Raw genomic sequence first — 12,360 nt, forward strand, 5'->3', positions numbered from 1 at the left:
AGTCTGGCTTCGAGCACATCGGTGGTTTGAGCGCAAAGTGCTGCTCGTGCGGACTGGTGATTTCAGACTGGCGCCTCGGGGACAGTGTCACTGAGAGGCACCGGGAGGAAAGTCCCGACTGTCCGTTTGTGCGAGCCCACCCGACCACACATTCTCAGGCAGTCCAAGGACCTTCTAATGGAGGCGCCAAGTCCTCTTCTTGCTTTTTAGCTTTTGCGAAGTCGATAATGGAGTTTCAGCGGAGCCTAAGGACGTCTGAGATGGCGGAGCTTCCCAAAATGGGCTACCAGGACAAATTCCTCGCCGACATGGTGAGCAGCGTCTCTTTTTTTATTCCCCATTTTAACTGTTTTTCTGTGTGCAGTGCTAAGCAGGCCACTCTCAAGCTTAAGCTACGCTCAGCAAAAGTGCAACCTAGGATCCTATCAGTCATAAAGCTGTTCAGACGTTCGGGTACTTTTTCGTTGGAAATTTAGTTTTATACGTAGTGATCTTCGAAGATAAAAGAGCTATTTTTGCTTCTCGCATCACTTACGCTAATTGGGCGTTTCTAAGCAGCGTTGGCTATTTTAGAGGCCAAGCTATGCCCACGAGGTACGAGGCACTCCGCAGTCGAGCATAGCAAAATAATTAGGTACTTTTAAGAAATGAGGGACCGCTTAAGGGTGACTTTTTCGAGCGCCGAATACTCGGCACACTGGCGCTTCTGTTTTTCGCCTTCATTAGACGAACGGCTGCTGCAAGCGCTGGTGTCCACCCAGGTCGAATGTCTCATCCTCCGGACCCGCGAGCGGAAGCTATACGATACTATATTCTCCGCATAGCGAATTTTGTGTTAATTCGCCATGCCGTTTTGAGTAAGCGAGGGACGACGTATGTATGTGAAGCTCTTAAGAATCACGCTGCAGTTTGACGCTTAGCTTACAGAAGTCGCCGTCAAGTTATCTAGTGTTGCGCACAAAAGATGGGTAAGTCTTATTCTCAAAATCATGCCACAAGTAACTGCAGCCAATAAACAAATTTTCGTTAATGGCCCAACAGAGAGTGAAATCCTAGAGACGGTTCCCGAAGAACGAGAAGCCCATTCCCGTTACTGAAGGACGAAATAAGGAATTTCAGAGGCAAAGAATGTACTCGGGCAGCGCAGGACAGGAGCGGGTGGAAGACAATGGGAGAAGCCTTTGTCCCAGTGGACCTAGATAGGCTATAGTTGATAATAGTAAATGGCGCAATGCGATTCAGTAATATTCGTTTTAATGTGAGTGAAAGCCTCGTATTAATGCTCGGAATATTCAACAATTGTAACAGCGGGGCTATTGTACCAGCCCCGAATTCGTCGTTGCAGGAACAAATTTCAAGAAAATAGTGAGCGCTCGTGAACGCGTGCCTCGCGGAGACCACCGAGTCGCCGACTGGCTCAGTGGCTATAGCAGAAAATAAAAAAACTCCTGGGCTGTCGTCAAGGGCTACCACGCATGTAAACTCCAGCGGTAATGCTGATGATGAAAAGACTCCCTGCTAGAGGCCACCGCGGGAGCCGAGTTCTCTAGAAACCAGTATGGATAATTGGAGACACGGCTACGAGAGTACCGCACCTTCCCGAGACGACTTGCAGATGCCGCACCACTGCCTCGAGTCGATGGCGAAGACCTGGTGGAAGTGTAAACTAGTGAGGATGACTTTGCATGCACCATTCACCGCGAAGAATACGAGAATATTTTCTATGCATTTGACGTCGATTACTAGCACCGTAACTATGCAAATAAACAATGATACTGAAACTTAACTATGTGGCCGGCAATGCTAACCTTTAACAGCTTCGCCGTTCAGGTCTTGCACGTGAGTGTAAGCTTGCCTGAATTTTGCGTAAATACTTTGGCTTGTTCCCAAGGCTGCGCCAGAACAGCCTCAAAGAGAGCTAGCCCAGCATCCTCTCCTTTTACAGGGAATCGCCCCTAAGCCTCCGCGAAGGTGGGCCCCCTTGCGTCGCAGTAAGAAGTTACTATTCATCGGAACCTTGACGGTGCCTATCACAAGCTAGAAAATAAAAAACTTCTATATGAGAACCAGTTACTCCTACTCGGTGAGCTGCGGTCAGGTTTAGATACCTTGCAGAGGGGCACAGTGACATCTCAATCCTCTCCGCATACCGCTACAACTTTGGTACGCCTTCGGCATCATGCCGTTTCCGCCGTACCGGCAGGGCTGTAATCGGAGTCGCTACGATTTTTCCAACAATTTCATCGAAGGCACTATTTATTTTCGTAGGTTTCAGTGACACAGTTGCGCTTCAGCCTAATGCCAATTTTCACACCCAATTTTGTGGTAACCCTGACCCGCCAATCACTGTAACTATAGCTACCGTCCCCGGCTATGGTGCACCTTTTTTTGCCGTGAGCGATGAAAAAAAGCTTGTGAGTGTCGGTTGAATGATTCGGTGATTACAGCAGAACACATAACGTGAAAGTGGGTAACAACCTCAAGACAATGATTCACTCCTTCCTAAAGGTCCAACTCTGTCGGCATGGTTATATGTAAAACGAACGACTTCTTCAGTTTTTTAATTTTTCTCCGGCTTAGAGTTATGCGACCCACAAGGTTAGTAGCAGAAATATGAATAAATGCGGCCCGTCAGATTTATGGGAGTGGAGAGGCACGTGCTGTTACGCTTTCTGTGTGATGCGGAACCACCAAATGAATCCTGTAACGAAAAGAAGCCGTATTTATAATTTATTTTGAATGCATCCAGTGCATCTGCTACGTATTTAGTTTGCATTAATTTATCCAACTTCCATGTGCATTTTATAGAGCTTTAAAATGAAGTCCAAATGTATCGCCAAAATACATTAAAAGTGCAGCAAAAATGTGCAGTCAATGTATATTTATTTCATTGAAAATGCACAGAAATACTATATTGAATACGTACAAAGTATCCTCGTAATGCATTTTAAATGCAGGAAAACAACTGTTTGAAATAGAGTGAACTCCCGTTAGGACGAACTCGGTTAAGACGAATTCTAGCTTAGGCCGAACAACGTGGGAAAGTTTCTTGGGTTTTGTATAGACCCAATGCGAAAAAATCCGCTTAATACGAAGGGCCTTGACTCTTCGAGGGGCCTCTTCGGTTAAGACGAACACCTTTCGGGGTGACCACCTGTGCTTGCGATGCTGAGCAGCGAACAAGGCAGTCTTGGCTGGGTGCGGCGGAGAACTCACGCAACCCGAGGGAAAGAAAAGTAAAGAAAACCAGAACGCGAAGTGAGTTCGCGCCACGGAGGAAGGGAGGGAGCGAGAAAATAAGCTACCACTTCTCCGTCCCTTCAACCCGTGGAGCCGGCAGCAAATCAAAAAAGACGCGAGGACTATTTTTGTGGCCGGTCTCTGACGAAGAGTGGCGCAAAACTAGGGGGATAAAAGCGTAACAATGCTACGATGGAGACTTCTTGTTCGCAAACGTAGCAGCTCGCCTCACCAATGCCGTTTCTCAGATGGAGCATGTGACCTACCGTCGGTTCGCGTTACGAGTCCAACCGCGTCACCTCCGAGAAAGCGTGGAGTTTCCTGGTTCTCTCAGCTGCGTTGTCGCTTGAAGTAGCGGGTGTTCGCTCTCCGTCGCCGCTTGGACTGGATAAAACCAGGGGAGATCACTTGAAGGCAGTCTTCTATGACGTTTCGCACTAAAATAAATATTTCTGCCTTTTTCCTCCATTGTAAGCCTACTTCATTCACCGCCTTGAAGCAAGATATTTGCATACACCTGGGCGTGTCACCGATTCTCTTTTTGGGAGGGCTTCTGCTAAGACGAACTAATCACCATGGTCCCTTCCAGGTCATTTTAACGGGAGTTCACTGTATATCTTACTACTGTACACTAAGTACAACTCCAAATACATCGAGAAAATTCTATTGCGCTATGTTTTAGGGGGATTCATAACTTTCAAGCCAGGAAATTTTGCTTTGACGTTTCAAAACGTGTGTTAGGTTCTCGCCTAGAGATATGCTCTATTGTGTAAAGCTAAACCGGCCTTGCTTTGAATGGAACCAGCGAACGTCTGCAAAGAACGGCACGTATGGACACAGATTGTCATTTTGACATTTGTTTATTGTACACCTAAGCCGAGCGGCCAATTTCGCCATTACAATCAGAAGCCTGCAACGAATATCCTTCAGCCACCTCTGTATCTAGCGTAGATGCAGCATTGTACCGTTCAATTCCCTGTAATTCCGAGTCTCCCGGGCCAGCACGTTCACCAGCGCCTGGAGTGAAAAGAAAAGAAAACAAAAAAAACCTAAGTGAAACACTACTTTTGTAGTGCCGAGTGCGTGATAAATTAGGCCTTGTCTCGAGTGGTACTAATGGTCTTCAGTGGCGATAACTTCTTACCTGCACGTTCAAAAGAAAACAGAGAAAAATTGGGAATACGCAAACAGTGATGCTTTGAAGGACATAATGTTAAGCGTAGTTTATATTGCTATGTGGCGCTGCACCTTCAAGAACGTCATAAAAATATACGGGTGGTAGGGGCGTTGGGGGCGGAGGTTATGTTTGGAGATCTCGTGCGTATGAAAATTTGCGCAGATTAGGAACAAAGATGCAGGTTGACACTAATAAAAACGCTACCAAACATGCACCACATTTCTTAGCGTTGTGCTGCTTCCTGTTATTAAAAGCATGAGTAATTACTGTTCATTTTAATTTTTCAACTAACTTCTACAAACGTAATTTGTGGACACACCGCAAGCTAATAAAATATTGTTAGTAATAATAATATTACCCATAATTTTTTATGGGTTCTGTATTTTGGCGCCGCCTTCTTCGGAGATCATGGTTGCAATAAAACAGTCTGAAAATGAAGAAACAGGGATGTAGTGGAAGGCTTACATACAAGTCCTTGGATTGGAATGTGCACTAAGCATTGCCTTTGAATAAAAGTCACAGTAATTGGATTTCGCAGAAAAAAATTTACGAGCTTTTCCTTAGAATACAAGCTTCTATATGGCATGCACATAACCGAGGTGATTAAGCACGCAAAGCGAAAAGCCTAGTTCTGCTTAACACATATTCCTTTTTCTTCCTCTCTGCCGCACATCACCGGGAATGTTATACTTTTTGCCGACCACAGAAAACGCTAACCTTTGCTTGAGGAAAAAAAATCGGAAAACCTTTGTGAAAGCCGGCGTCTTTAACGACCAGAAGAAAAGCTGATGAACACCTGTTATCGTCAGGGACCAACAAGTACAAATTAGCCGGTTTAATAATACTTTAGACACATCAAACAGTCTTTATAAACAACATGTAAGACTCAAATGAGCAATTGCGGCTGCTAAACACACACAACCCGCCAAGACGAACAAGTGCGCTCGATCGAGACTTGCTGGGGTGTAGGACAAAAAGGCCCGGACAAAATGATGCAGGCCAATTTCGTCCCAAACAAAAATGTTCCCGGACAAAATTGTCTCTGACAGTATGGCCCCAAGTACCAACCCGAACAGAATGGTCCCAAGTCAATCCTTCGACACCGTAAAACGCCGTCCATAACGACAGCGATTACTTTTTTAGGTGAGTGGTGGAAATAGCTGAGTTGCAGCAAGATGACAAGGCAAGGCATGATTCATATTTTTGCATGATTTTATGCGGGTGTAGGCTTGTTTGTCACGCGCATGTTTTGTCATGCGCCGATTTGTATTAGGATATTTGGTCACATAGGATTGTTCTCATAGGTCACTTCGTCATAGAGGCGCGAAAACGAATTTGCTTTTGTTTGCTGTTTATTTTTGTTTCTGTAGTTTTCAGAAATCCAGATATAGTTCTTTACAGAGGTGTACAGTGTATACGCTCATTTTTTTGTTTAGTGCCCTTGCACATACTTTTGCTGCGAAAACTATTTGTGTTACTGGTACTGCATTTTTGTTAATTATTGTGAATAGCTCTCAACAAAGGGCGACACCGCACTCAGCTCACCGAAGTTTTCGTCTCGGCGAATGAAGGTAGTGAGCTATTGACTGTTCCCCGTCAGCCCCCCAAGAAAGCCTTGTTTGCGTCCTGTCTTCACCCGGATACATCAGTGTATACAGTGACTAAACTCGTCACGGCCGTATGCGAAGACCAGAGTGTTGTTTGCAGGCGGTTGAGGACCGAATACCCGGGCTCGCCTCATTTCATGCTGCTGTCAGCGATGCCTATTTTACCTTGTAAACAAATCGTCAGTATGGCCGAGCGGGGGCTTATTACGCAAATTTGAAGGTGTTCGGAGGGAAGACCGAGCGCGGAAGCCAACCGACATACATTTCCCATGAGTATTTCTTTTTACTACCAGAACCCACGTGGCCTACATACAAAAACGCAGCAGTTCTTTCATAATGTTGTTCTTTTAGATCATGACGTGTACTGCATTACCAAAACATGGTTGTCAGACCAGATGTATTCCACAGATTACTTACCAGACGAGTACGCTGTCTTCCGCAATGACAGAGATTACGAACACACTGGCCAACGGTACGGTACGCGGGTGGACACCGGGTGGACCCGGGACTTTCTCCGCAACCCGGAGAAAGCCCCGGGTTACGTTTCGCCGCTCTGACCTACAATCAGGGAATAAATGCGAAGGGTAAACGTGTTTAAAACTTACTCATTGGCGTGTATTACCTTCATCCAACTCTATACATCCCTGCATTCGCGTCTCTTTTTCAGCACCTCCCAGAAACTATACAACCTGGCAAGTACAAGTCTCTTATTCGGCGATTTCAACGTACCCGGCCAGTGGCAGAATTCAGGCGAAAATGTTGGCAATTATTCCAAAGCAGCTCACTTGTTTAACTTTTTCTGATTCGTCGGATTGGCATGTGCTGCTCTACCTCCTAACCTCGCGTAAACGTCCCAGACATCGCTTTCTCCAACTTGACTTCTTTCGATCTTAAACAGGATCGAGAAGCCCTTGTCCCGGTCGACCTATGGCATGAACCTTTCACAGTCACGGTAATATTACCGGTTGCTTATGAGCGGCGGATGAAGACCTCTTCCTTTGATTTTCCCCATGACGAATATAACGCGCTATACAGAACGCTCAACGAGACGAACTGGGAGTTTGTCTACACTTCGTCCAATGCAGACCCAGCGGTGCAGCATCTCACAAAACCTGGCCTAAAAGCAATAAATGAGCAGATACCGAAAAAATCTAGGCGCCCTCCCAAATTTTTTCTTCTGGTTTAGCAAAGAACTCCGCAGCGCGTTGTGCCGAAAGCGTCGACTCCACAAGAAAATGGAAGATACTAACACTCCGTCCGCCTGCATGAGCTTCAAAGAACAGCGTTGACATGTGAAAGCACTCCTCGCTCGCGACAAAAAACACTTCTCGGACTTTACGGAATCTTCGCTTACCCGCTCCCCGGGTGACTTCTGACGGAACGCGTAAATGCACACAAGAAAGGCCCCTGAGCAGATTACTCGGCAGAATGGCGACAACATCGCCTCCGACCCAGCCAGAGTATTCGAAATTTTCACAAAACACTACTCATGTGCGTGTTCCTCGTCACGCGAAAGCGGCTGCCCACTTGGAGTCGCGCCGCTAGATGGTGTCATACAGAACTACGGACTAGCGTACTAGGGACTAGGAACTAGGAACTAGCGGGGAAACAAGAGATTTCATTTGAGGAGAGTATGAGCCCGTCTATTGCTGACCTCGTTTCGCCTTGGGACAGGTCAGCAATTTTTCGTGATATTTCTTTTAAACGTATCGACAAACCAAGAGCGCCCACAGAACTTATACTACAGCACTTCCTACAATTACAACACGAGTACCCACACACCGCCTTCTACACCGATGTTTCGAAGTCTTCTTCAGCTGTCGCATGTGCTGCACATGGCCAGAACTTTTAGTGGCGAAGCACCTTAAGGCCGAGGCATGTACGGCGTCCGGGGTCTGTGCTCACGGCAGAGCACCGTGTAAATCGAAACATCTGTGAACAAAACGTTCACAAAAGGTTAACACAACAAAATTAAAAGGTTCACCAAAGTTTACAGAGAGAGAGAGAGAGAGAGAGAGAGAGAGAGAGAGAGAGAGGGGCAGCACAGCACCATGTGAACCGAAACATCTGTGAACAAAATTGAACAAAATCTGTGAACAAACAAGAACAAAATAAAAGTTACACAAGAGGTTAGAGAGAGAGAGAGAGAGAGAGAGAGAGAGACAGCACCGTGTAAATCGGACCATCTGTGAACAAAAGGTTCACGAAAGGTTCACAAGAACAAAACAAAAGGTTCGCAAAAGGTTAGAGAGAAAGAGAGAGAGAGAGAGAGAGAGAGAGAGAGAGAGAGAGAGAGAGAGAGAGAGAGAGGGGGGAGGGAGGGAGGGAGGGAGGGAGGGAGGGAGGGAGGGAGGGAGGGAGGGAGTGGGCTCCTGGAGAGCCGTGCTGCGCATGCGCGAGGAGCATTGGATTAGATTGGATTGTAATGGATTGAATTGGGTTGAATTGGATTTGGATTGGATTGGATTAAATTGGACTGGATTGAAATGGGTTAGATTGAATTGGATTAAATTGAATTGTATTGGATTGGATTGGAAATTGTTTTACCCGCAGTAAGCACTCTCACGGGTGAGTTACGGTAAGAACTATCCCCAGTGCTTCGCCCAGTTGTCATGATTCACGTCGGGGAGATGCGTGAATTTTCCAGTACGAAGACACTACACGGAAATAGCAGCATTGTTACGGCAGAAACACATGGTGTCCTATTACCAGTACAACACATTACACAAACAAGAAGAAAACACTACATTATCTTTACAGACTCACTAAGTGTGGTGCAGCCTTACATTCCTTCAAACCAACAAAAAATATTGTCCTCATGCATCTAATAAAAGCTCTAACGTCTGCTGATCGCTCAAAACTAAAAACATTGGCCGCGTATCTGCTCCTTTCGTTGCAAATGTCGGCAAAAGACGATAGTCTTTGTCGACATTTGCCAAGTAGATGTCTCTTTTTTGCTTTCCTGCTCACCGCTCGTGCTGTTTCTCTTCCATCGCGCTCCTCCCTTGGTAAACACGCTAAAGGTTTGCTCAAGAAAATTTAAAATAACCGCGTTCGGGGGCTCCAGGCCGCGTGCCTCGATGCTAGCGCTGCCGTACCGGGGAGGCCAGCGTAAATCGCGATGCCCTACTTCAACGGTTATAGAACCAACCGCGTTGACCTTTTTCACGTGCGTTCCAAGCGGAACGGGGAATCTATCTAGTGGAACCTTTCATGAATGTTGCCGCTTCATTTCTGAAAATACCTCCAGAAGCTATAGTGGCGCGGGCGACAGCAGGCGACAGTTTTTTTTTCTGCAGTGGATGTAGCATTTCATTTCGCAAAAATCTAGCATCTATGGAATATTTTTATAAAAGAACACTGTAAATATCCCTTATGTAATATATTCCTGTCTCATACTGGCGTAATGTCTTGTTCTTGTTCAACAATGTTGACAAGTATGAACGTATAAGCCGGACTTAGACGTTTAGATTTGGCTGTGAGTGTATAAAACTATTGCGGAGTCTTCGTTTCACTTGCCCGGGTGGCTGAAGCGAGACACACAGACAGACAGACAGACAAACAGGCATACAAACATACGAAAATTTCTGGGTTTCAGTAGCCCGAGAAACACTCGTCTTTAAAATAATTGTTTGCTGGGTTCCGGGTCAGAGTGGCATTCTGGGAAACGAAATTGCTGACCAGAATGCCGCTGTGGCTGCTCTCCGCCGCAGCATAGATAAACCGTGAGTCCCCTACCTCGATCTGAATGTAGGACGGTTAATTGCGCACAATCATAGCACCAGCTTACTTGGTTGTTATTGAATCTAAGTCAAAACTAAGAGTGAAATCACATACAAGAATGACCTCTGTTTTTCCATACGTAAGTAAAGTCAAAATACAATCAAATGAGCATGATAAATCAGCCGGGCCAAAGGGGGCGGTCGGGGCATTAAGTCTGTTTACTACCCCAAGAGTTTACTCCGTGATAACACCCCCCTCTTCAGTAACATCACCTGCCTCGCTACCCGCTTCCCTATCTTGCTGGATCTTTCTTCACACGCTACCCCCTTCACACCGACATGCTCTCACTATAACGCCATGTGACGGACGGGCCACATCCCTGCTAGAACTGCTTGCAAGGAAAAGTCAAGCAATAATAACCAAGAATAAATGCAACAGAACACGCCATCAGTTACCAACTAATATGGGCGAACTGATTAACCACGATAATTTGCACCAAAGTGCCATCCACGCTTCAAGCTGCCTTGGCGCCATTTCGTCGGGGGTTCTACTTGGGACCGATTTGTGAGGTACCATTTTGACCGGGACCATACTGTCCGGGGCCATTTTGTCCCGGACCATTTTGTCCGGATCCCAGACTTGCTGTTGGGCCATGCCTTCGGACGCATTTTTTTTCTTCTCACCCGAACAGGTATCCGAAGGGCCTTTCGAAACACGCACACGTGTTGTTCATGAGTGCACTACGAAATACAGCAAGGAGGGAAGAATTTGGAAACATAACAAAGACACCGACCAAAAGAAAAAAACGACATAATTACATTTCTGTCCCCCTCACGAGAGCCTTGTTTACACTAAAAGCTTAGAGTTCAAATAGGCTGAGGATCAATAATGATTCTCATTGAGGATGCATTAGGCATTAAGGATCGTTAATTGTCCAGACAACAAAAAGCACGCTAAATAGCGAAGACGACAATTCTCCCGCCACTCACGCAAGGTGTTGAGGTAACTTGGTTTAACCTATTTAAACACTTAGATTTTAGCTGTGAACAACGCTCCATTCGCTGAGCCGAAATGTCATTGTATCATTTTCTCGTCTGGTGAACGTCTTTTTTACGTATCCCATGATCATTCCCGACCAGACGGGCGTCCGTCAAACCCTAGATTTCATTTCACGGAAGAAGTTCACAGGGCAAACACAATCCGAAGGGTGGAACGTCGCAAAAGTACACGAGTAGGGAATTGCGGGAGCTTGTGCCCGGAACTTCGTGTCTCCCTTCCAGCCCTTCCCCCTTCCTTCCCTCCCCGTCTTTTCTTTTGGTGGTTCTTGGTTCTACCAACACCCTGTAGACTTTTCAGGCCTCTAGACTTCCAGTCTTTTAAGGTCACCGTGGAGGCGTGCATTCAGCCTGCACTGTGAAGTAACGACGAGGCTGTTTCCGCTGCCAAAAAGGTATAACTCTGCAAATATTTAATTACGAGTAAATCTCACCTAATGAACATTCTCTCCGTTTCAAACCGGCAAAAAAGCGTGCTTGCTAGAAAGAACTAGCCAGGAGTGCTTGGAAACGTCGTTTCTCAAGCTTCCAGTAGTATATTTACAGCGCGGTAGTAAGCAGGAACACAGGTATCTTCATCGATTGTTGTCTATCCTTGTTTGTCTTCTTTACGTATTTCTTTGGTCTCACTTATATATGGAACACAAAGCAGTCCGAACGGATAGTTATAGTCGCATCTCACCTACATGTAAACCCTTGCAGTCTGTTCAAAACTAAACTACTCGTACAAGCGCGTTAACATTTGCCATTTAGCAAAATTAAAAGGTTGAATGTTTTGGGGTGCTAATGCGAATTTTCCACACATTTCGCTCCCAGAGTTGCGATTGTCAGCGAGCGATATATTTCTGAGCAGGTAGTAAATAAATTACAGAGCATATGTTATGCAGGTTGCGGGACGTTTAGCATGTCTTATAAATAAGTTCGAGAGACTAATAGCATCTTGTCTGAACAAGTTTATTTACAGCGCACTTATGTACAGCAAGTTTATTTACGCCACATTAGTTTATTTACAAAGGTACTTCCACAGCTATTTTTATGAGTGCTTGCAACTTTCTTTTTTTGTGTCAGAATGCGCTTTTAGAATATCACCATTCATTCTTCTGCATATGTTTTTGAGTAGAATGTTTGTGCTCCACCATAACACATATTTCAAAACTACCTCTCTGCTGTGTCCGTCGTCGCAAGTGTCACAATTGGACGACTCGTCGTTTGTCAGCAGCTCCACCGTGAGGTTTGTGACAACTTGCCGCTGGTTTGAGAGTTTCAAAAACACTTCGTTTTGCGAAAGTTGGTCCACGAAGGCATAATTATGTGCCACAGCATTCAGAATCGACATTGGTGGGTGCACAAGCCCTCCTCGATCCATCGATTTGATGAGATCATAATGTTTGTCAGCAACTGGCACTGAAATTCCTCTGTTCAATTTCAATGCTTCTCTGCACCTGTCGCACTTAAGTTTTTCAAGGCCGCGTAGACTGCATACCCTCCCTCGTACACCAGAACAGGGACAATGCCCTTCATCTTTGACAGCGTTTCTTCGGTCACAACTACGTTGCAG

At 45.7% G+C, this 12,360-nt stretch overlaps 1 protein-coding gene across 2 annotated transcripts in view; it reads left to right on the forward strand.

Annotated features, from left to right (window-relative positions):
• Positions 1 to 12,360, forward strand: part of LOC144137592 (death-associated inhibitor of apoptosis 2-like) — a 103,543-nt gene that overhangs the window by 32,100 nt on the left and 59,083 nt on the right. For both annotated transcript variants that reach the window (XM_077669515.1, XM_077669516.1), the window contains exon 4: positions 3 to 311. In XM_077669515.1, the coding sequence (XP_077525641.1) occupies positions 3 to 311 (309 nt within the window). The remainder of the gene's footprint in view (positions 1 to 2; positions 312 to 12,360) is intronic.

Source organism: Haemaphysalis longicornis, unplaced genomic scaffold (genome assembly GCF_048455015.1).
Source record: "Haemaphysalis longicornis isolate Haplotype H1 unplaced genomic scaffold, Haemaphysalis longicornis Haplotype H1 scaffold_41, whole genome shotgun sequence".
NCBI lineage: Eukaryota > Metazoa > Arthropoda > Arachnida > Ixodida > Ixodidae > Haemaphysalis > Haemaphysalis longicornis.